Here is a 24,536-nt window from a genome sequence, read left to right as displayed (position 1 = left end):
GAGAGGGAACTGGCATAAATAGGGAGAGAGGGGGAGGCGGACCGAAGATGGAGAGAAGATAGGTAGAGAGGAGAGTATAGGCGGGGAGGTAGGGAGGGGATAGGTCAGTCCAGGGAAGATGGACAGGTCAAGGAGGCGGGATGAGATAGGGTTAGGAGGCGCCTCCTTGACCTGCCCAACTTCCCTGGACTGACCTACCCCTCCCTACCTCCTCACCTATACTCTCCTCTCTACCTATCTTCTTTTCTCTCCATCTTCGGCCCACCTCCCCCTCTCTCCCTATTTATTCCAGTTCCCTCTCCCCATCCGCCTCTCTGATGAAGGGTCTAGGCCCGAAACGTCAGCTTTTGTGCTCCTGAGATGCTGCTTGACCTGCTGTGTTCATCCAACTCCACACTTTGTTATCCTAATTAATTAGACAACCTCTTTAATTCAGTTTCAGAAACCTTTGAATTATATACTGTAAAGTCAGCATTTGTTCAGTGCTACTTTTGTTTGTACTGGGATGCTGCTTTGTTGTAAGAGAATGAAGCTGGAGTTTGGTGAAACAGAGTGTTAGGTGCAAGAGGGAGGAGGTTATAGGTCTCTCCTATCTCTCATCAGTGATCGAAAGGACAGACTGACGAGCGGAGGGGGTGCGGTGGCCCTGTTGGTGAGGAATGATATTCAGTCCCTTGTGAGGGGGAACATAGAATCAGGAGATGTAGAGTCAGTATGGATAGAGCTGAGGAATTCTAAGGGTAGAAAGACCATAATGGGAGTTGTCTACAGACCCCCAAACAGTAGTCTGGACGTAGGGTGCAAGTTGAATCAGGAGTTGAAATTGGCCTGTTGCAAAGGTATTACTACAGTTGTAATGGGGGATTTCAACATGCAAGTATACTGGGAGAATTGGGATGGTACTGGACCCCAAGAAAGGGAGTTTGTGGAGTGCCGCCGAAATGGATTCTTGGAACAGCTTGTACTGGAGCCTACCAGGAAGAAGGCAATTCTGGATCTGGTGTTGTGCAACGAACCGGATTTGATCAGGGACCTCAAAGTAAAGAAGCCATTAGGAGGTAGTGACCATAATATGATAAGTTTTAATCTGCAGTTTGAGAGGGAGAAGGGAGAATCGGAAGTGTCAGTATTGCAGTTGAATAAAGGGAACTATGGAGCTATGAGGGAGGAGCTGGCCAAAGTTCAATGGTTCAATACCCTAGCAGGGATGACAGTGGAACAACAATGAAAGGTATTTCTGGATATAATGCAGAAGGTGCAGGATCAGTTCATTCCAAAGAGGAAGAAAGATCCTAAGGGGAGGCAGGGGCGGCCATGGCTGATGAAGGAAGTTAAGGACTGTATAAAGATAAAAAAGAAGTATAACATAGCAAAGATGAGTGGGAAGCCAGAGGACTGGGAAAGTTTTAAAGAGCAACAGAGGATAACTAGAGATAACTGGAAAAAAAGAGGTACAAAGGTAAACGGGCCAAAAATATAAAGGAGGATAATAAAAGCTTTTTTAGGTATGTGAAAAGAAAAAGAAATGGTTAAAACTAAAATTGGGCCCTTGAAGTCAGAAACGGGTGAACTTATTATGGGGAACAAGGAAATGGCAGAAGAGTTGAATAGGTACTTTGGATCTGTCTTCACTAGGGAAACCACAAGCAATCTTCTAGATGTAATAGTGGCTGAAGGACCTAGGGTAATGGATGAACTGAAGGGAATTTATATTATGCAGGAAATGGTGTTGGATACATTGTTAGGTCTGAAGGCTGATAAGTCCCTGGGACCTGATGGTCTGCATCCCAGGGTTCTTAAGGAGGTGGCTCTAGAAATCGTGGATGCATTGGTAATTATTTTCCAATGTCCTATAGATTCAGTATCAGTTCCTGTGGATTGGAGGGTGGCTAATGTTGTCCCACTTTTCAAGAAAGGAGGGAGAGAGAAAACAGGGAATTATAGACCAGTTAGCCTGATGTCAGTGGTGGGAAAGATGCTGGAGTCAATTATAAAAGATGAAATTACGAATCATTTGGATAGCAGTAACAGGATAGGTCAGAGTCAGCATGGATTTATGAAGGGGAAATCTTGCTTGACTAATCTTCTGGAATTTTTTGAGGATGTAACTATGAAGATGGATAAGGGAGAGCCATTGGATGTAGTATACCTGAACTTTCAGAAAGCCTTTGATAAAATCCCACATAGGAGATTAGTGAGCAATATTAGGGCACATAGTACTGGGGGCAAAATACTGGCTTGGACTGAAAATTGGCTGGCTGACAGGAAGCAAAGAGTAGTGATAAACGGGTCCCTTTCGGAATGGTAGGCAGTGACCAGTGGGTTCCACAAGGTTCGGTGCTGGGACAGCTATTTACAATATACATTAATAATAGATGAAGGCATTAAAAGTAATATTAGCAAATTTGCTGATGACACAAACCTGGGTGGCAGGGTGAAATGTGACGAAGATATTATGAGAATACAGGGTGACTTGGACAGGCTAGGTGAGTGGACGGATGCATGGCAGATGCAGTTTAATGTGGATAAATATGTGGTTATCCACTTTGGTGGCAACAACAGGAAAGCAGATTACTATCTAAATGGAGTCAAGTTAGGTAAAGGGGAAGTACAACGAGATCTAGGTGTTCTTATACATCAATCAATGAAGGCAAGCATGCAGGTACAGCAGGCAGTGAAGAAAGCTAATGGCATGCTGGCCTTCATAACAAGAGGAATTGAGTATAGGAGCAAAGAGGTCCTTCTGTAGCTGTACAGGGCCCTAGTGAGACCGTGCCTGGAGTATTGTGTGCAGTTTTGGTCTCCAAATTTGAGGAAGGACATTCTGGCTATTGAGCGAGTGCAGTGTAGGTTCACAAGGTCAATTCCTGGAGTGGCGGGACTATCATATGTTGAAAGATTGGAGCGACTGGGCTTGTATAAACTTGAGTTCAGGAGGTTGAGAGGGGATCTGATTGAGACGTATAAGATAATTAAAGGATTGGACACTCTGGAGGCAGGAAGCATGTTTCCACTGATGGCTGAGTCCAGAACCAGAGGACACAGTTTAAAAATAAGGGGTAGGCCATTTAGAACAGAGTTGAGGAGAAACTACTTCACCCAGAGAGTGGTGGATATATGGAATGCTCTGCCCCAGAAGGCAGTGGAGGCCAACTCTCTGGATACTTCCAAGAAAGAGATAGATACAGCTCTTAAAGATAGTGGAATCAAGGGTTATGGGGATAAGGCAGAAACAGGATACTGATTGTGGATGATCAGCCATGATCATAATGAATGGTGGTGCTGGCTCGAAGGGCCGAATGGCCTACTCCTGCACCTATTGTCTATTGTGAGTACTTCTGCTCTTTAAATCAAAGCAAAGTCTTAGAGATAATGGGAACTGCAGATGCTGGAGAATCCAAGATAACAAAGTGTGAAGCTGGATGAACACAGCAGGCCAAGCAGCATCTCAGGAGCACAAAAGCTGATGTTTCGGGCCTAGACCCTTCATCAGAGAGGGTCTACATTTGTTATCCAAGGTCTTAGAGAGTCTGGGCAAAAGGGGAAAGAATGACTAAAGGAAGTCTTACAGCACAGAGCACCAGGGGTCAGAGAGGGAGAGTGAATCTGGCATGGAGCAGCTGAGCATAGCAGTGAGAAAACTTTCAAAGGAGCAAATGAGTATTCCCAACATTCAACCCAGAGGCAAAGCTCCTGAGGTGATATCAGGATTCAAAAATAACACAAGGCAAGTGGAAGATTTCTGATTGGATCATGTAGACATTGAGTATTTGCACTATTATTGGTGCTTATAGTGTATAAAGTCCCTTTTTTTTAGTGGTTTACAGTTTGTAAGGGCTATATTCTGTTTTAACTCGTCCAAGGAAGAAGAGACATTCAGTAATTGATACTATTTGATTTTAAGAGCCCTTTAAAGGTTTAATTCAAAGGGGTAAGTCACAGCAAGAGAGTTCTTTCTGTGGTGCACTCCTCCTACTCAATGTGTGACGTCAGGCACATTTCCAGTGCTTGGGGCCAACGCATGTGCAGGAGGTATCTCCTGGAAGCCTAGAGTTTGGACCTGGACTGGTAGCTGGGGATATTGTGCAGCATCCATGAGGCTGAAAGTATCATGGACAGGACATACATAGAGGAAGGCACAATGCAGATTATGGCTCCACAGGCAGAAAGGGAATGGGTGATCAAAAGGCACAGTAAGAGGACTAGGTAGGCATTGCAGAAATCCTGTGGCTATTCCCCTGAAAAACCGATATTAGCACTGTTGAGGGGAATGACTTCTTGGGGAAAACAATAACAATGAAATTTGTTGCACCACAGTTATCTCTGCTGCATGAGGGAGAAGGAGAAAGAGTGGTAATGCTATTGTTATATGGGATTCTATTGTAAGGGGAATAGATTAATATTTATGTGGCTACTAATAAATGCAAGGATGGTGTGTTACCTCTCTGGTGCTGGGGGTAAGTAGCTCTGAGCTGCTACAGAACATTTTGGAGGGGAAGGTGAACGGCCAGTGGCCATGACACACAGTAGTTTTTTTAAAAAAACTGTCCTAAAAGAAGAATATAGGGAGTTCGGAAGTAAGTTGAAAAGTAGGATCTCAAAGATGGTTATCTCAGGATTCCTACCAGCACCATACCTGGTCAGAGCAGAAAAAGCAGCGTATATCAGTTGAATTGGTGGCTGGAAAGATGGTGCAAGGTGAAGGATTTCAGATTCCTGGGACATTGGGATCCATCCTGGGGAAGGTGGGACCAGTGAAAACTGGTTGACTTACACCTAGACAGGTCAGAGGCTGATATTCTAGGACAAGCACTTGTCAGTGTGGTTGGAGTGGGTTTGACTTAGAATTGCAGTAGGGTAGGGATCTAAACAGGGTGAGAAGGAAAAGAAAGATTACAACCATAGCTAAAGAAAGAACAGTAAAATGCAAAAAAATAGTAGCCAGGGTAATCAAGGACAGAGACAGTGCAAAGAAGAGTTTAGATGATTAAAAATGGCAAAAAGACATGTATCTGAATGCATGAAGATTCAGAATAAGATAGGCAAACCAACAAGACAACTCAAGGTAACTAATATGATCTTGAGCATTAGGAGACATGATTACAGGGATACCAGAACTGGGAATTTAACAAAAACCGACAGAACTGTGGATGGTGTAAATCAGGAACAAAAACAGAATTTGCTGGAAAAGCTCAGCAGGCCTGGCAGAGCCTGTGAAGAAAAAATCAGAGTTAACATTTCAGGTCTGGTGTCACCGAAATGTTAACTGATTTTTTTTCTTCACAGATACAGCCAGACCTGCTGAGCTTTTCCCGCAAGTTTTGTTTTTGTTCCTTGGAACTTAACATTCGGGAATATTTGACCTTTTGGAAAGACACAAGGAAGGAAAAAATAGTGGAGTAGCACTGTTAATAAGAGATGAAATGGGGACAGTTGAGACTCGAATATAGAGTCCACTTGAGTGGAGGTAAATAACAGCAAGGGAAAAAAGAGACTGGTGGGCGAAATGTATAGATTCCCAAATAGTAGACAAACTGTAAGAAAGGATGTAATCGACAAACAGTAGGGGTATGTAAAAATAAAACAGCAATTATTACAGGTGACTTGAATCTTTTTATTGATTGGTTCAATCAAGTTGAAAAAGATAGCTATGTCAACTAATTCATACAATGCATTAAGAATAGTTTCTCAAAGCAATATGACATGGAGTCAACCAGAGAACAGGCTATCCTTGATCTGCTAATGTTTAATGAGGTCAATTTAATAAATGACTTCAGAGTAATAGATGCCCTGCGAGGTAGTGATAATATGACGGTAAAATTTTAATATTCAGGTAGAGTGTGAGGAACCTAGGTCAGAAACAACCATATTTAACTGAAATAAAGGAATTACAATGAACTGGAATAGGCTGATAGATTGGTATGAAGGACAGTAAGTAAGCAAGCAATGACAGACAATTAAAGAAGTAATCCACGGCTCTCAGCTAAAATATATCCCAATAAGGAGGAAAGATTCTAAGAGGGAGATAAAACAACCATGGCTAAAATTTGAAAGAAAAAGCAGATGGGAGGCAATAAAATCTGGACAATATCCAGACTTGGGCTGACATTTGGCAAGTAACATTTGTACTGCACAAATGCCCGGCAATGACCATCTCCAATAAGAGACAATCTCATCACCACTCCTTGATATTCAAAAGTGGTACCATTGCTGAATCTCCTACTAACAACATCTTGGTAGTTACCATTGACCAGAAACTAAACTGGACTTGTCACATAAATATAGTGGCTATGAGGGCAGGTGAAAGGCTAGGAATACTGACTCCCTAAAGCCTGTCCACCATCTACAAGGCACAAGTCAGGAGTATGATGGAATAGTCCCCATTTGCCTGGATGGGTACATCTCCAACAACACCCAAGAAGCTTGACACCATCCAAGACAAAGCAGCATGTTTGGTCGGCATCCACATCCCCCACGGTCCACCATCAATGTTCAGTAGCAGCAATGTGTACTATCTATAAGATGCACTACAGAGATTCACCAAAGATCTTTAGCAGCACCCCTCAAGCCCATGGCAATTTCCATCTAGAAGGACAAGGGCTGCAGATACATAGAAACACCAGCATATACAAACTCTGCTTCAAGCCACTGATCATCCTGACTTGGAAATATATAGCTGTTCTTTCATTGTTGCTAAGTCAAAATCTTGGAATTCCTTCTCTAAAGGCATTGTGGATCAACCTATGGCATTTTGACTGCAGTAGTTCAAGAACGCAACTACCTGCACCATCTTCTTTGCAGCAGGTCGGGACAGGCAATAAAGATGCTGGCCAGCCAGCAATGTCCACATACAGAAATGAGTTTAAAAAAAAGTAAAAAATAATGAAAGCCTGGAAGACTGTAATAAGTTCAGAACCCATCAAAGTAGAACTAAATAGGTACTAAAGAGAGAGAAAATTAACTACAAGGGAAAACTAGTGAGGAATATAAAAACCTGACAATAAGAGTTTGTTTAGATGTATAATGAGGAAGAGAAAAGTCAAAGAGAACATTGGGTCCTTAGAAAATGAATCTGGGGAGATCGTTATGGGGAGCAAGGAAATGGCAGAGGAGTTAAGAGCAGTTTTTGCAGTAGTCTTAAAACAAGATGATACTTCAGACATCCCATTAATATCAAAGAATACAGGCAAGGAATTCGGTACCATCACCATTACTAAAGAAATGGTATTAGGCAAACTAATGGGCTAGAGACAGAAAATTACCTGGCCCTGATAATTTGCATTGCTTATGAGGATCCTAAAAGAAGTATCTACAAAGATAGTGAATGTATTGTTTATACTTTTCCCAAAATACTTGGATTCTGGAATATACCGGACGATTATAAAGCTGTCAATGTGACACCCCTATTCAAAAAGGGAGGAAGCAACAAGTGGGTAACTATAGGCTAATTCGCCTAATCTCTATTGTTGGAAAAGTATTGGAATCATTATTAAGTAAATAATATTTGGAAAGAACATGTGGAAAACCTTAATTGAATCAAGTAGAGTCAGCGTGGCTTCATGAACGCAAAGTCGATATTCACTAAATTATTAAAGTTTTTGAGGAGGTCTCAACCAGAATAGATAGAGGAGAATCTACAGATGTGTTCTATCTGGACTTCCAGAAGGCATCCAAATGAAGTTTACATCATAAGGGCCCGTGGTGTTGGAAGTAATACATTGGCACAAATAGAGAATTGTCTGATAGACTGGAAACAGTGAGTAGGAATGCCTGGCAGCCTGGTAACAAGGGGGGCTCTAGACGGATCAGTGCTGGACCACAAATGTTCACAATGTACATTCATGACTTGGAAGAAGGAAGCAAATGTGCTGCAGCCAAATTTACAAGCAACACAAAAATAGGTGGAAAGGCAAGTTCTGAGAGGGACACAGACAGTTTAGGGATATTGACAGGTTAAGTAAGTGACCAAAAGTTGGAAAATAGAGTATAATGTGGGAAAATGTGAAGCTTTTCATTTTAGAATGGAGTGCAAAAGAACAGAATATTGTTAAAATGGAGAAAAACTGCAGAAAGCTGTAAAACAGAAGGACTTGAGGTTACTTGTAAACAAAACACAGAAAGCTAGAACACGGGTGCAGCGGGTAATCAGGAAAGTTAATGGAACATTGGCCCTTATATCAAATGTGTTGGAGTGTAAAGTAGAGAAGTCTTAATGTGACTGTACAAGGTGTTGGTGAGACTACATCTGGAGTACCTTGAGCAGTTTTGGTCCCCTGATTTAAGGAAAGATATCATTTCATTGGAGGTAGTTCAGAGAAGGTTTGGAAGGATGTTCCCAGGTTCGGATGGATAATATTCTGAGCAAAATCTAAACAGGTTGGGACTGTACCACTGGAGTTTTGAAGAATGAGAAGTGATCTTGTTGAAACACGTAGGTTTCTTAAAGGCCTTCTGTTAGATCTCATAGTATTCAATGACAGTCTGATTCTGGTGGTAGGTTCAGGCAACCTTTATTGCAATACATACATCAGTTACAGCTTCAGATGTTCATAGCATAAAGGCACACAAGATGTTTCTAAGTAGCTTATTTTATACAGCTCAAACTCATCGTGTGTACCCACTTTCACCCCCTTGTATACGATTCGTCAGCAGAGCAGAGTTATCCGACTGTGATTGATTGGATCATTGCTACAGCATTTTATATCAGCAATTTGCCTCAGTTGCCAGCTGCACCATGTTAACTGCTAATTAATTGTATACTTGCTTGTGACTTAAAGACCTTTTAAATTTCTTATTAACCACATTGCAGGAAATACAAAAACTTTTTTTTTACTAATTATTATAACATCAGTTCTAACAAAGTTATACGGTTACATCTAATGCTAGAATTCTTTAGCTGACAAATTGAGCTTACCATATTTACTACACACCCCTATCTTTATCTTTGGGTGTCTCACAATTTAGTCATTCACCCCACATTCCAATATCTGAATGTTATGGGGGGTTGCTTTTACAGTTTGAGACTGGTTCACTCTCATATGGAATCTTTTTCTCTAATGCTTTTAGTTTTTTTTAAGCGTACAGAGGGATCTATAACTACTCAGAATCTATATCTATGATTGATCAAAGGATCTTAATTAAAATGGTAACAGATTGATTAAATAATTTGAGAGAGTCACTAATTAAATGTATGTGAAATATTTTTATCTGTGTCTAATGCATAAACAACAGCAGCTGCATATTCTATACCAATTCTGTTACTTTGAGTCTACAGGGCTACTATTGTTCTACTTGTGAAAGTTACATTAAACAAATATTTTCCCAAGCTCTGTAACTACTGTGAGCCATGTTCTGTTGCATTAGCCATGGGAAGCCATTGGCCATTTTGTGCTGCTCAGTCACAGGCAGCCCTGACACATTCACAGGACAAATGCTGAGAGTATGTTTCCCCTCATGGGAGAGCCTTGGACCAGACAGCATATTCTCAGAACAAAGGGGTGCCAATTCAAGGTTGAAATGAGGAGGAACTTCCTCTCTTAGAGGATTGAGAGTCGCTGGAACTCCTTGCCACAGAAAGCTGTGAGGTTAGAGTCCTTTTGTATACTTAAGGTTGAGATGGATTCTTGACCAGTCGGGGATTTGAGGATTACAAGGAAAAGATGCAAAAATGGATGTGTGGAATGATGGATTAGCATGATGAATGGCAGAGCAGGCTTGAGGGACTGAACAGTCTTGCCTGTTCTTATTTCGTGTGGCCTTATGATCTTACAGCTTGCAACTAAGGCAGGTAACGGCACCCAGAGGAAAAAAAAAACACAGGAGCCTCAGTTTCTGCAATTGTCCATTGGATTTGCTTCTCTAGGGTTGTTTGGATGAGAATGAGGACAGCAGGGTGAATGACCATGGCACCATGATATGAGAAGTCATTCTAGTAGGGGGAAGTAAGAAGGAATATGGTGGTTGTACATGACAATATAGTGAGACGACTGCCACAATTCTGTGTGTCCAAATGTTGTCAAGATTTAGGATTTCTTCTCTGGACTACAGTAGAACTTTCAGTTACATGGAGACATTGTCTACATCAGTACTAATGATATATTAAAGCTAGTAAAGAGAATCTGCTGAGGAAGAATCAGTGGTTAAGTGCTAAATTAAACACAGAAGTTCAGAAGTATTCTCTGGACTATTCCCCAAGCCACATGCAAATTGTTATAGAATGAATAATGTTATAGAATTGAATGTATAGCTTAAAAACTGACATAATTTCCTGTTCATTGGGCACCCCCCAGTCCTAAAAGGCCTAGCCCACATCCTGAGACTGTATCTGCTCATTCCAGACTCCTAATTTTAAGGCAAACATCCTCACTGCACCGAGTCTGTACAGCCTGTTCATAATTTATACATTTCAATCAGAATCCCTCTCATTTTTTAAACTGTAATGAATAAAAGCCCAATCTCTCCATGTAGAGCAGCCCCGACATCTCTAATCATAGAATCCCTACAGTAGGGAAGCAGAACATTCAGCCCATCAAATCCACACTGTCCCTCCAGAGAGCATCTCACTTGGACCCACATCTCTAGATATTATGGGCATTTTGGAATGATCAATGCAACAAACCTGCACAGCTTTGGACTCTGGAAAGAAACCAAATTACCCATTAGAAATCCAGACACAGGGAGAATGTGCAAACTCCAGACAGACAGTTACCCAGGGCTGGAATTGAACCAGGTCCCGGCACTGTGACGCAGCAGGGCTGATCACTGAGCCACTGTGCTGCCCATAAACACTGTGCCAGACATAAATGTCAAGCCTAGCAAACATCTGCTACACTCCCTCTACAGCAAGTACGTCTTTTCTTCAGTAGGGAGAACAAAACTGCACACAATATTTCAGGTATGGTTTTACAAAGGCTTTGTACGAATGTCTTCAAAATTCAAATCCCCTTGCAATGAAGGCCAAAATACCAATTGCCTTCCAAATTGCTTGCCATACATGCCAGTTTATTTTTATTTGACTGGTGTACAACGACGCCTACATTCTTTTGTATATCTAACCTTTTCAATATATGACTGTATAACTAATAGTCAGACTTTCCATTTTTATACCAAAGCATATAACTTCACATTTAGCCATGTTGTACCATATTTACTCACTCACTCAAATTGTCCAAATCAATTTGAAGACTCCATACATCTTCCTCATAACACAACCCTGTTCAGTTTTGTGTCATTAGTAAACTTGTAAATATTGTATTTGGTGCCCTCACCTAGGTCATTTATAATACCATGAAAAGCTGACACCCAGACACCGTTCATTATGGTACCCCACTAATCATTGTCCACCTCCTGGAAAAAGGCTAACATTTTCTCACTCTCTGTTTCCTGTCTGTCAATCAATTCTTGATGCATTGAAATCTGTTATTTTTTATTCCTTGTGTTTTAATTTTGCCCATAATCAGCTTATCAAAACACTTCTGAAAATCCAAATACTGCCACATCCATTGGTTCTCTCTTATCTCATTATATCCTTAAAAGACTCCAACAGGTCTGTTAATTATGGTTTGCCTTTCATAAACTCATGCTTTGTCCAATCCCATTAATGCTTCCCAAACGTTGTTATCAAGTCCTTTATATTCAATTCCAGCAATTTCCCCACTACTGATAATGAACTAACTGGTCTGTAATTCTTTACTTTATTCCCCTCCCCTTTTAAATAATGGAGTAACTTTTGCTATATTCCAAACTGCTCCAGGGTCTGTAGAATTTTTGAAGATGACCACTAATGCATCCAATACTTCCAGGGCCATTTGCTTTGAATCCCGGTGATTGGATTATAGGCCCTGGTGATCTGTCGGCCTTTAGCCCCAATATTTTCCCCAACCCCACTTTCTTACAAATACTGTATTCCTTCAGATTCACCCTCTCTCCAAATCATTGGTTCCTTAACATCTCTGGCAAATTAGTTGTGTCCTATTTCATGAAGACAGAACTGTGCAATTTTTGTCTCCTTCCTTAAGGGAGGATGTAAAGGCTTTGCAGGCACTTCAGAGGAGGTTAATTAGATTAATTTGTAGCATGAGTGTGTTATTTTATAAGGGGTGATTAGGTAGGCTGGATTTATTTTCACTGTAGTTTAGAACAATGAGGGCTTATTTGCTTGAAGTTTGTAAGATCCTGAATCATCTTGACGATTGAAAAAAATGTCTAATCTTATGGGTGAGTCCAGAACTAAGGGACACTTTCAAAATTAGTGGTTGCATTTTTAGGACAGCAATATGAATTTTTTTTTAATCTGAGTGTTTGTAACTTTGGAACTCTGCTTCAGAAGGCAGTCGAGGCAGTATTGTTGAATATTTTTATGGAGGAGGTAGATAAATTATTGTTAGGCAAGGGATGGCAATGAAACAGATCAATCATTATCTTATTACATACAGACTGACACACTGCCTACTGCACTATGAAGGCATAGCACTGTGGCTCAGTGGTTAGCACTGCTGCCTCACGGCACCAGAGGCCTGGGTTCCAATCCACCCTCGGATGACTATCTGTGTGGAGTTTGCATGTTCTCCCCATGGATTTCCTCTGGGTGCTCCGTTTTCCCTCCCACAGTCCAAAGATGTGCAGGCTAGGTAGATTGGCTGTGCTAAATTGCCCACAGTGTCCAGGAATATGTAGATGAGGTGGGTTTCAGGCAGATGGGATGCTCGGAGCGTCAGTGTGGACTTGATAGGACAAAGGGCCTGTTTCTACACTGTAGAGATTCTATGATTCTAAATTGCAGACTAGACTGGAAGGTCAATTAGGATACTTCTTCTAACTTGTATGCATGATCCAGACTACAGAACATCAGCAAAGGCTGGAGTACTCAGTATGGCACCTATGGGGTTTTATGTAGAGAGGACAACCATGTTAGCTTCTAAGAGAGGACTGCATGTGCCATCCGTATCAATTAGCTAGGAATTTTAAGAGTTAGGAAAGGAGTGGTGCTTTATTGGGCTTCATTCTTTTTGCTATTTATGTTAAGATCTTTCTAAATTTTTACGTAAAATATGGCTTTGACCTCTTAAATTTTTTTGTAATAGATTTGTTCTTTTGTTATTGCATGGTGAGAGAAGGAAGTGCAGAAGCAGGGTTTTGTGCTCCTGAGATGCTGCTTGGCCTGCTGTGTTCATCCAGCCTCACATTTTATCTTGGAATTCTCCAGCATCTGCAGTTCCCATTATCCCAGGAAGAAATGAAGTGATGTGTGAAGAAGTGATTGTAGGGAAGTGGGACATCTTCAGTCTTGGGGCTGCAGTAAAGGACATACAAAAATAGGAGGAATATTTGAGTTGGGAGATGGGATTCCAGTGAATTCTTCAAAGAACTTTCACCATTGGAGGGATCTACTGAGGGTTGAGTTCTCACACTGATCTCCTCTGCTACCTCTATTTACTAACAATGCAGGGGTTCTCAGAGGGCTTCATGATCCATGGGGATGAACAAGATTTTCCTCCTCCTGTCCAACAGCTGAATGGCCTTCAATGCAGCATCAGAGAACCTAGGCGTCCACTCTAGGATTTTCTGGCTATAAGGTGCAGTTTTGAAGTATGCAAGTGTACTGAAAGTACACTGGAGAAGAGGAATTAGGGTTCTAACAATCACAGAATCCATACTGTAGATGCAGGCCCATTGCGTCCATACCGACCCCCTGAAGGCTTCTCACTCTGACCCACTCCCCCCACCTTATCCCTGTAACCTTGCATTTCCCACAGCTAATCCACCTCGCTTGCACATCCCTGGACCCAATGGGCAATTTAGCATGGCCAATCACCTAATCTGCTCATCTTTTGGACTGTCAGAGGAAACTCACCCACACATTAGGAGATTGTGCATGAGATGCCAAGGTTCCTGGATATCAGATGCAACTGCAGTACCTATGCAGCATTACCTGGTGCCTGCTTTATAACATGAAGGTCATTAGGGATAAGTGGTGAGCTGAGTTCTGACAGGTACATGCTCTGGATTCCGTGCTTATTTTTCTTGACATCAAGCTTGTTTGGCAGGTTTGCTGGGAGTCTGATTATTAATGTTAACAAGGTGTTTAACAAGCAATAGTGATCTCAATTGGTCACCCACCATCACTTAGCAAGAATCTTGCCACTTTGCTTATGAAAGGGATAAAAGATGCAGAGATATGATTTCAACAGTTAGATTGGCCATTCTGCACTTGATGCCTGATTCTACCACCTGGCTTGCCATAGGCATCATGGCTCAGATCCCTATAAGATTCTGCCTGTTATTTTAGACCTTGACTGTTCCATTCCTCTGTCACGAAGCTGAGTCAGGAACGCCTTCCTCTGTCAAATTTGTGTATCAGGATTATTAGCTAAGAGTGCCGTAGTACCTTTATTTACATGGTGCTTACTCAGATCTTAGAGATTTCTGTCAAAGCTAAAGCTTTTCTCTTTCTTTAGAACTGATGGCTGTTCTTTTAACAAATGGCAGTTTGCTCTCACACCAATTTTCAAATACTCTCTTCTTGTATACCCTTGATGACCTATTAATTTCTTCCAATAGGATTCGTCCCAGGTTGGTAAAACCATCAGATTTAAATTTAATTAGGCCTGATTTAAACTAATTGGCTAAATTCAAAAACTTGTTATCTTGGTAAAAATGTTGCTTTGCCTGCTAACAGTGCAGCCTTTTGATACAATGTTTCAATTTCAAGAACTCTGTGCATCAGCTGTTGCCTGCAGACATCTTTTTTAAATCAAGCTTAAAAAAAACACTTTTCGAAGGGACCGCACAATATCATTTTATAAATTCTAGCATCCTGCCTGCCAATCCACAAGTACTATACCAACTTCACAATACTTCTGTTTATTGCAATCAAACCAATCACATAGCAAGGATAGGTAAAACAATAACATGGTTCTTTAGATTAGATTCCCTACAGTGTGGAAACAGGCCCTTCGGCCCAACAAATCCACATCGCCCCTTTGCAGCATCCCACCCAGGCCCATCCTTCTATAACCCACACACCCCTGAACACTATGGGCAATTTAGCATGGCCAATCCATCTAGCCTGCACACCTTTGGACTATGGGAGGAAACCGGAGCACCCGGAGGAAACCCACGCCGATATGGGGAGAATGTGCAAACTCCACACAGACAGTCACCCGAGGCTGGAATAAAACCTGGGTCCCTGGCGCTGTGAGGCTGCAGTGTTAATCACTGAGCCAACGTGCCGCCCACAATTATAGATTATTTATAGATAAGACTAGATACAAATAATGGAGGCTATGTAAACAGATTTGACCTGTGGAAGTGCTGTTTCAATTGGTCTATGAACTCATGAGATTATACATCACATTCTGTTTCGTGGTAGTTAGTTGTGGGCAGCTATTTAAGATACATCCTCTTAAAGGTATACCACAACACAGTATTCCCCCTTTTCCCCCTAAATTGAAAGGTTTATCCTAAGAGACATAAAAATTATCCACATTACATAAAAAGATGTTTTGAACATACTCTTTACAAATGCATCGATCAGTAGCCATTTTTAGCACCGAGTCTGGAGAAAACATTGGTATTCACAATCTTGAGGTTCAGTTTTGCAAATATGGGCAAATGAATTTGCAAGGCTTTAAGGGTCATGTTCAGGTATCTGGTATCCAAACAGATGTGCAGAACTATCTCTTCTGATAACTAATGTGATGGAGCTACAACAATTGGTACAGTGCTATGCCAACTGGAGTCTATAGTCTTTCTCCAACTTATCAAATTCAACATCCAATGTTCCAGAATATCAAAGCTACACTGACATGGCCGATCAATGGATACAGCAGCATTCACAAGCACATGCAATACTGCAACATTTTGAGAATCCCAATCCTATTAAAACTATGCAGATACAAGAAAGCTATGTCACCTATGTTCTGTTTCCTTATCCTTAAGTGACTGATGATTAATCCTTGATCTGAAAGTTTATGAAGTCGCCTAAATAGACAGCATTCCATCTCTGAGAATCAACAATTATCAGCTTGATGATCATAAAATAGAAAAACCTCTAAGTAGATGGAAGCATTTCTAGCTCACATAATCCTAACAATATATCACACAGCAATTCTTTAGTGGGTGTCTAAATATGTACTTCATATGCATTCTACAAAGGTAATATAATTGCATTCAATCAGGATTGATACTCCAATTATGCATGGCAGACATTAAGGTACTGAAATATATCTTTGCAACTTCATGTCAATAAAAGCAAAATACTGTGGATGCTGGATATCTAAAATAAACAGAGAAACTCATCAAGTCTGGCAGCATCAATGGAGAGAGTAAGAGGGTTAATGTTTCCAGTCTAAATAAAAACTGAACTAGTTCTGAAGGAGGGTCACCGGACCCCGAAACGTTAACTCTTTTTTCCCGTTCACAGATGCTGCCAGATCTGCTCAGCTTTTCCAGCAACTTCTGTTTTTGTTGTTAATTTTTCCAGTCTATTTGACTCATCTTCAGAATGGTCTTCATCCCAATTTGGTTTAGGAGTTAAAGACTTCATTGTTTGTCATGCAATAGTCTAATTGAGCAAAACATAGCTCAATTTTCAAAATCCCGTTTCACCCCATTTATTTACTATATGTTTTGAATTAAATGACGAAACTGTTAAATTACACAGTAGAAGGTTCAGTAATCAAAATATATTTAATTTCAGAAAATTTGAACAAGAAAAGTTGCAAGTTGTAAAAATAATGAAAGTTTGATTTTATTTTCTTGACAATTGCACACAGATTAAAGGTCAAATTAAAAAAATGCATGGACAATAGTTTACAAGCAAGGTCACATTTAGAAGCTGTTAAAATTATTTGAATTTGCAATATAATAATGACGTAGCAGCAGATTATACAAGTCTCATATCAAGTCACAAAATATATATGCATTTACTGTTGTTTATCACAGTTTATGCATTTTTACTGTACAAGGCACAATAGCGATCACATTTCTATAAAACGAAAAAGAAATGAATGCACTTTTAAATTACAGCTGACCAGTAAAATCATCCATAATATTTACACAACTATATACAATACCTTATTCTCTTGAAATGGATAGAAAATATTATTTTACCTTTATTTAAAAGACAAAAAGACAGCAATGAATTTTCATGCATTAAATTGTAGTATCACATCCTAAATGAAACAAACTATAAGTTAAAGACAATTATTGAGTAAATGAAAAACAGCAGAAAGCTCACCAACAATCAGCATTATTTGGCAAGCGATATTTATTTCATTGTCAGTGCATGAGCTAGACTGAAGTGTATCATCCAGACAACATTGAGTTATGGTCTTAACTCCAATAGTTCCAGAGGCATGAGGAATGGTGTCTTGTTGGTTGTTTATTTCCAAATTAAATTCGGGAATCAACATTCATAGTTTTTGCAGGGGAGACCTGATCAGGGGAAATCAGGAAGTAATTATTAGAAAGCACCAAGTTAGGTGAAAAACATTGCAGAAGGATGAAAAAGCTAAGGATAAGAAATTCTAATTTTGAGATAGGAACATGGGAACAGTATGAGACTATTTAGTCCCTCAACCTGATCTACTGTTCAGTTAGATCATGGCTGATTGACATTTCAACCAAATTTGGATGCCTTGCTTCCAAATCCTGTTTCCCTTACCTAATAAAAAAAATTGACCTTGATCTCCAAAGATCCAACTAAAGGAGCATTAATTGGCTTTGGGGAGAGGAGTCCAGATTTCTGTTACAACGCCATGAATAAAAAAAAAGTTCGATTTTCCTCCTAAATAGCCTAGTTCTAATTTTATTATATCCTCCTGATCTCACTTCCTGCAGAGAAAATAATTTTTCTGTGCTTACACTATGAAATCCTTTCAGCATCTTAAACACATCATCCAGTTCACCCACAATATTCTGTGATCTAAGGATTGCAAGCTAGTACAACCTGATCTTGTCACTTAACCTGTTAAGCCCCTTGAGACTCTATAATGCAATACGATTTCAACATAAGCAGCATATCTGTGTATCGAATGGTATTTGGTACTCATCAGCAAGGAGAAAGTAAAGTTTACAGTGGAGTTATTGATAATTTGTTGATAACACAAACAGATTAGAATCTTGGCAATGGAAAACAGTTTAGAAATAAGAATGAAATCACCTTTCAGATATCCAGATTTTGCAAGAACAATTCCACTACATATGAGAATACTTGCTGCTTGTGTGAAATTGGCTTACAGAGAGAGATGGAATTGCAAGAATAAACCAGAACAAGGCATGTAAAAGGAAGCAGATACTTTTGAAGGCATTCATTGCAAACGAGGCCCACTGTAAACCAAGGAAATAGTGAAGTCAAGAACATTAATCAATAAAATAATTATAACGATGAAAGCAAAATAAGGACTCATTCCTCAATGAATAGCTAATCATCTAAAATTTACAGTCTGGAAGGAGGCCATTGGGCCTTTTGCATGACAAGATTTAATGCATTTGCAAGATAAGAAACTAACCAGTAGAACTGAATGCATCAAGATTTTTAATGCCCTTGAAAAGCATGGAGGAGATCACGGAGTATTTTGATTCAGCCACTGCCCTGGTAGAGAACTAGTTATTGTGTGCCTATGAACTGAACTGAAATGCATAACAAGTGAAGCAACTCTTTCATATGAAGTGTGCACACAAGCCTGAGAACCCCGCAGTTGAGTCAAAAGATGACCAAGAACCATAACACATTTACAAGTGATTTAAGAAACTAGGTTCTGTCAATAGCTTTGGTCTGAGGCTAAATAATGCTAATGCTTTACCTCTTCAACAGTACATCTTGTCAATATTTTCTCAAATGGCAGTGCATTGCTCTAGAACACTTTGGAGAAACCCATGGTAGAATTCCATGGGCATTAATGTAACTACCAGCGTTTGGAATTTTTTTTATTGTTCATGGGATGTGGGCATTCCTGGCTAGGTCACCGTTTATTGTCTATCCAAAGTTTCATTTGAAGAACACATGACTGTAATTCCAAGATTATAAGGTAAATTGTTCTTAGAGTCAGTTAGGTTGTCCAAAATGCAAAACATTATTATTAATTGGCACCTCCTATGTAGTTACGATCGGTGCTTGACAATACTTTAAAGGATTAGCTACAAAAATGTCAATCTTAATCAATGGATATACATCTCCTCGCAGTACTCCAAGGATTCTAGATCACTATGGATTTCTGCCAAAATGTGGTGTCAATTTATACATGGACAGGCAATGATCACTTTGATCCATGCAACATGTACATTTTGTATTCTAATGCTTGTCTGGTGATGGGTGTTCTGTTACCTAAATTATTACCAAGTATAAAGTCATCACTCTGAGTAGAAGATGGAATTTGAATTCATTGAAAATTAATCTGAAATTAAGAGTGTAATGATAACCGCATATCCATGTTAATTGTGGGAAAAACCCATCTGGTTCACTCGCATCATTAAGAGAAGGAAACTGCCATCCTCACCTGGTCTGGCCTTCATGTGACTCCAGACCCTCAGTAATGTGGTTGACTCTTAGTTGCCCTTGAGCAATTAGGAACAGGCAATAAACATTGACCTAGACAGTGATGACCTCATCCCAAGAATGAATAAAAAAAGTATTTGCAAATATCTGAAGAAATAATGCCAAAGTACAAGATTTTCTTTAAGCAAAAGCATACGTGTAGTTAGAATATGACAACGCTTCAGTAAGCAAACATTATCTTATAATAATTCACGACCTGTTAACATTTATGGTGACAATTAAAAGATATACCTTTACTTACAGAATCCCTCTAATATGGAAAAAGGCCATTCAGCCCATCAAGCCCTGGCTCCATGAGACAGCAGAGTTAGCCACTGTGCCCCTACCTCCATGTCACTTTCATTTTTCCACTCTAACATGATTATTGTACATTATAAACCTGGCAGCAAATCCTCCATCATGCTTACAATTCTGGTCTGAGGATAATCTAAAATGAAGCTTGAATCGCTCCTGATTGAAATCACACCATCATATACCATCTGAAGACACTGCATCAGATCATTTTCAAGTTTCATTGCAAATGGTGTTTGCCATTTTATACTGACTAATATTTTGTGCTCATAATAATAATCTCAAACAAACATATTCCCCACCCTTCCTATTAATCTACCAGAAATCCTTCAGCTCATATCAACAGATTCCCAACCGAATACAGTCGGATTCCCAACAGAAAGGACTACCTTACTCTTGAATCCTTCTTGGTTGCATTAAATGATGTACGCTGCCATAAGTACATTTCTGCTGATAGGCTGTGTGATGAATAGCAACCGGTTATGAAGAAAGCAAACACATATTTTGGAGTGACAGAAATCTGATGCACTGGATTATGCGGATATAGCCTACATCAGGCAATGGTCTTCCCATGGCCAATTAAAAAAGAGAATAAACTATAAAAATCTGTTTGGGTGACTCACCAATCATCTAGACTTGAAATTTTGAAACCCCTCTCTGAAGCTTTCCAGCTCACTTTCGTCCTTTAAGTTGCTGGACGAAACCCACCTCTTTGATCAATTTTTAGATTGCATGTCCAAAATATACAGGCAAATTTTTGTTTGCGGATATACTTGCGAAGCATTTTGGAACTGTGTATGTTAGTAAAGGTGTTGTATAAATTTAGACTGTTATTTATCAATGTGCAATACTAAAGCTTCCATTATATAAAGTAATGCATGAAGATCTGACTTCAGTTCCAAAGTAAGTGGGAAACATTCCAAATATGGAATGCATTGCAGGTATGAAATGGCCAACTGGCTCCTTACTAACTATAAAGCAACATGCCAGTTCAACACAGAACAGTACTTCAAATACAATCACCATGTATTCTGAACAGGCAGTGGAAGTTTAACTATAGACTAATGGCAATTACCATCTCTAACTGTCCTTAAGAAGATAACAAACATTGATCCTACCAGTGACATTGACATACATCCATGAATTAATTTTTAAAAAAATAAACAATGGGACACAATGGCTTTAGTGGGTGCAACAATTATGAAAGTGTATGTCTGCGCTTTACTTTTCCCCAATTTCAACCCTGACAGTCTCAGTCACACATTTTTTTCCTTAATTCAGGTAACAATAAAAAAAACTTTTCAATCTAAAGTTGTCAAAACTTTGTAGACAAATTTAAGTACACAGTCCACTGTTGATTAGTTTGCTATTTGTTTTTAGAAATTCATGGAAAAATAAATTTTAAAAAGTGCGCATTAAAGGAAAATGCAAGAAGCAAAGTGATTTCCGAGGATGCAAATGTCAGAATTGAAGTGAATAGATTTAGCCTAGCCCTACAGAAAGTATCTTCTGGCTTTTTCTTGTCTGCTTCATGAATTACTTGAAATTCCTGAGGAGTTACAGAGCTCACTGTTGGTTTATTCAGCAGTTTGGTATCAGCACAATGCAGAAGTTGCACTCAAGCTAATATGCTTTATAGCTTGAACAATGTCTAATCTGCTACACTGCATTCATTGCATCAAAATGTTCCTCAGCTATGGATTCCAATGAGAATACTCCCAGGCTTCTCACTGTGCAGTGAATATTGCAAGAAAGCTTGATGAGTATAACATGAAGCAACATGAAATCCTAGCTAAAACACATGATAATAGCTCCAGCAATGGTACATATTATTTAACGGAACATGGTCCTGAGTAATTTTGATGGGATCACAGGTGTACTGGTAAAGGCAGTACAATGACTACTGCCTATGGATCATAAGCCTCCACCCGAGAAGTGGCCTTTCCAAAACTCATACTCAAAAGCTGGAATACCACACAGAACGGGAAGCAGAAGCAAAACAGTCCTATGAAATACATAGTGCTGACATTAGAATACTACACTCTATACTTGTACTTGACTATTCTCCTCCCAATCAATACTAGACCAATTCTGCTACAACACTTTACATGCTTCATATGTGGTGGATGAAGTGCTTCAACCTGTGCATCGTAACGAAACAGAGAAACGAACGCACAAACACACAGCTTAGATTTCTGATCATCAGCTGGATAACTCTAACTGTTCATAAATGGAACTTCTTAATGTGGGTTTTCAGCTGGTGACGAACCTGTATGGTGTAGCTCATTCACAGAAAATACCGTGTTCCCAAGTGCACAATTGCAGCTGCTGTTATGCAAACGCTACATCACCGAATGATAACTTCTGTTCCATTCTTTGGATGTGGGTGTCTCTGGCCAGGCCAGAACTTTATTGCCCATCCTGAATTGCCGAGAGAGCTGTCAAGGGCCAATCACATTGCCATGGATTTGAAGTCATGCGTAGGCAAGACCAGATAAGGACCACAGTTTCCTTCTCTATAGGACTGTAATGAACCAGCTGAATTTTTAACAATAATTTCATAGTCATTAGACTCTTCATTCCAGATTTCTATTGCATTCATATTCCACCATCTGCCACGGTATAATTCAAACCCATGTCCCCAGAGCATTATTTGGATACCTCGATCAGTAATCTAGTGAGGATATCATTACAACACTGCTTTCCCTGCTTAGAGTTCTGAGTACAAATTGATATTGTACAGATGGAAGTAAACGTAAGAGTCTGTAAAAAATTAAAATAATAAAGGAGAATATGATGTTGATCACTTTACATTTATGTTTTGGTCGTGCTGCTTGCGTAGCTAATGAATGATTTTCTATTGTGGAGAAAGGACTATGTTTGCATGACCTCTGAAAAAAGAAGAATCCTTGGGATGGGCACAATGCTGACAAGACTGTATTTGTTATTTCCCCCTGTGTGTCTACAAGGTGGTGGAGGTGGCAGAACTCAAAAGATCCTTTGGCATGAGCTCCGAATGTATTAATATATGTAAGTTAACTAATTTGTGGATGAAACAACTAATCCTGTATCGATCATTTTGTTCTTTGTTTTAAAACAAAGCATAAAACATCCCTGAGCTTTTCTTCTTATAATTAACCTAAGCAAACTGTGTTCAACATATTTCTCCTTCATAATTAATCCAAATGTTAAATACAATAACAAATGGATAACATAAGGCAGATTAAGTGTCACTACAAACTATGCATTGTTGAGTATTCTAGATCATGTACCAAATAATTATTCCCTCATGTAGTTTCTTCAAGATACTGTGAAGCTACAGATTCCAAATCTGTGCACCACAAGCAAATCCTTGAGGAACTTATGACCAGTCCAACATTTACAATATTCTGCAGGAATACATACTTCCTACATCACCATTTAATGCATCACAATACTCACACCACAGCATAGCTGATTCATGAAAATTTTCAATTTCAGATACTGATCTTTTCCTTCTGTAGTTAATGTAGCCAAATTAACATTTGCTATAAATATATCATATCATGGAACTCATCTACATTCTCGTCAAACCTGTTTGAAATCTAGTCTATGACAAGTGTAAATAAGATCCTGTATAACACAGTGAAATTGTTCTCCAATCTTTGCCGGAATTACTATTAGCACAGTTTTAGGTTACAACAGGCAAATTCTAAATCAGAGCCTTTTTCTTTAGCCAGTTCACGTGCAAGTAGCACAATGTTTAACATTCACCACTGAAGGCCCTCTGATGATTGTGACAATGATAAACTCCAAGCATCGCTGTACAGGAAGTTTCATCACCACATAGTTAACTCCTACTGTTATAAACAGCTGTAACATTAAACCCACATTACCCATCCTGAAGTGGGCAAATTATACCGCAGTTACAACACCAATAATTTACCAGCCTGTCCTGGTGAACTGCAACGTCACTATGAAAGGACTGACATTCCCCAGAGCGAGTAAGAAGTCCTAAGTGATTCTTGCTTGAATGAAGATGATGACACAGTAATCAGTCCTGTGAGGTGGCATAGTGCCCAAGAGTGGGTAGTGCCAGATACAGACTGGAAAAGCAGCATTTGTGCTGGGACTTCACAGCATCCCGGTTGAAGTTTCTGCAAACTCATCCTCCCATAGGATCCTTCATGGAGTCCACTTTCTGAGCGAGCTCTTTAAAAGTTGGGCGCTGAGTTGGCACAGTGTTCCAGCATTCCATCATTGTTGAATACATCTGACGGTGGAAGGAGAAGTAGATCAAGATTAAAAAAATAGGTTTGAAAACATTATCGGTCATTGCCACAACATTGCTCATAAACAAATGCTTTTCCTTATTGGTACAAGGTTTGTTACAAACATTTCTGCTTAAACAGGTGCTACAAAATGTATTATTCCCACCACCTCCACCCACTTGTTACACTTTACTTAACCCCTTCAGTACACATCACTAACAGCATGCGCTCAAAGCTCTGCCTCAGTTGCATTTTAAGACCTGGCTTATTACCTCAAATCAGGAATACTTTTTAACACATCCTACACCAGCCTCCAAGTGAAACTGCCCATTTAGATGCTAGCCCCAGAAACACCTCCACTGGCTGCTGAACTGAATGACTCAATTCCATATATGATCTAAATACTACTTTATTTCTTAAATATAATGTGAGTTCAT

General features: G+C 39.7%; 1 protein-coding gene across 6 annotated transcripts in view; it reads right to left on the bottom strand.

Annotated features, from left to right (window-relative positions):
* Window positions 1-16,763: 16,763 nt before the first annotated feature.
* LOC125450808 (tyrosine-protein kinase JAK2-like) overlaps window positions 16,764-24,536 on the bottom strand; it is a 242,818-nt gene continuing 235,045 nt past the window's right edge. For all 6 annotated transcript variants that reach the window (XM_048527020.2, XM_059644500.1, XM_059644501.1 and 3 more), the window contains one exon: window positions 16,764-24,101. In XM_048527020.2, the coding sequence (XP_048382977.1) occupies window positions 23,994-24,101 (108 nt within the window). In that variant the 3' untranslated portion in view covers window positions 16,764-23,993. The remainder of the gene's footprint in view (window positions 24,102-24,536) is intronic.

This window comes from Stegostoma tigrinum, chromosome 3 (genome assembly GCF_030684315.1).
Source record: "Stegostoma tigrinum isolate sSteTig4 chromosome 3, sSteTig4.hap1, whole genome shotgun sequence".
NCBI classification, from domain to species: Eukaryota; Metazoa; Chordata; class Chondrichthyes; order Orectolobiformes; family Stegostomatidae; genus Stegostoma; species Stegostoma tigrinum.
The sequence above is the reverse complement of the archived record's forward strand: the minus strand, read 5'-3'. Positions and strand labels throughout refer to the sequence as shown.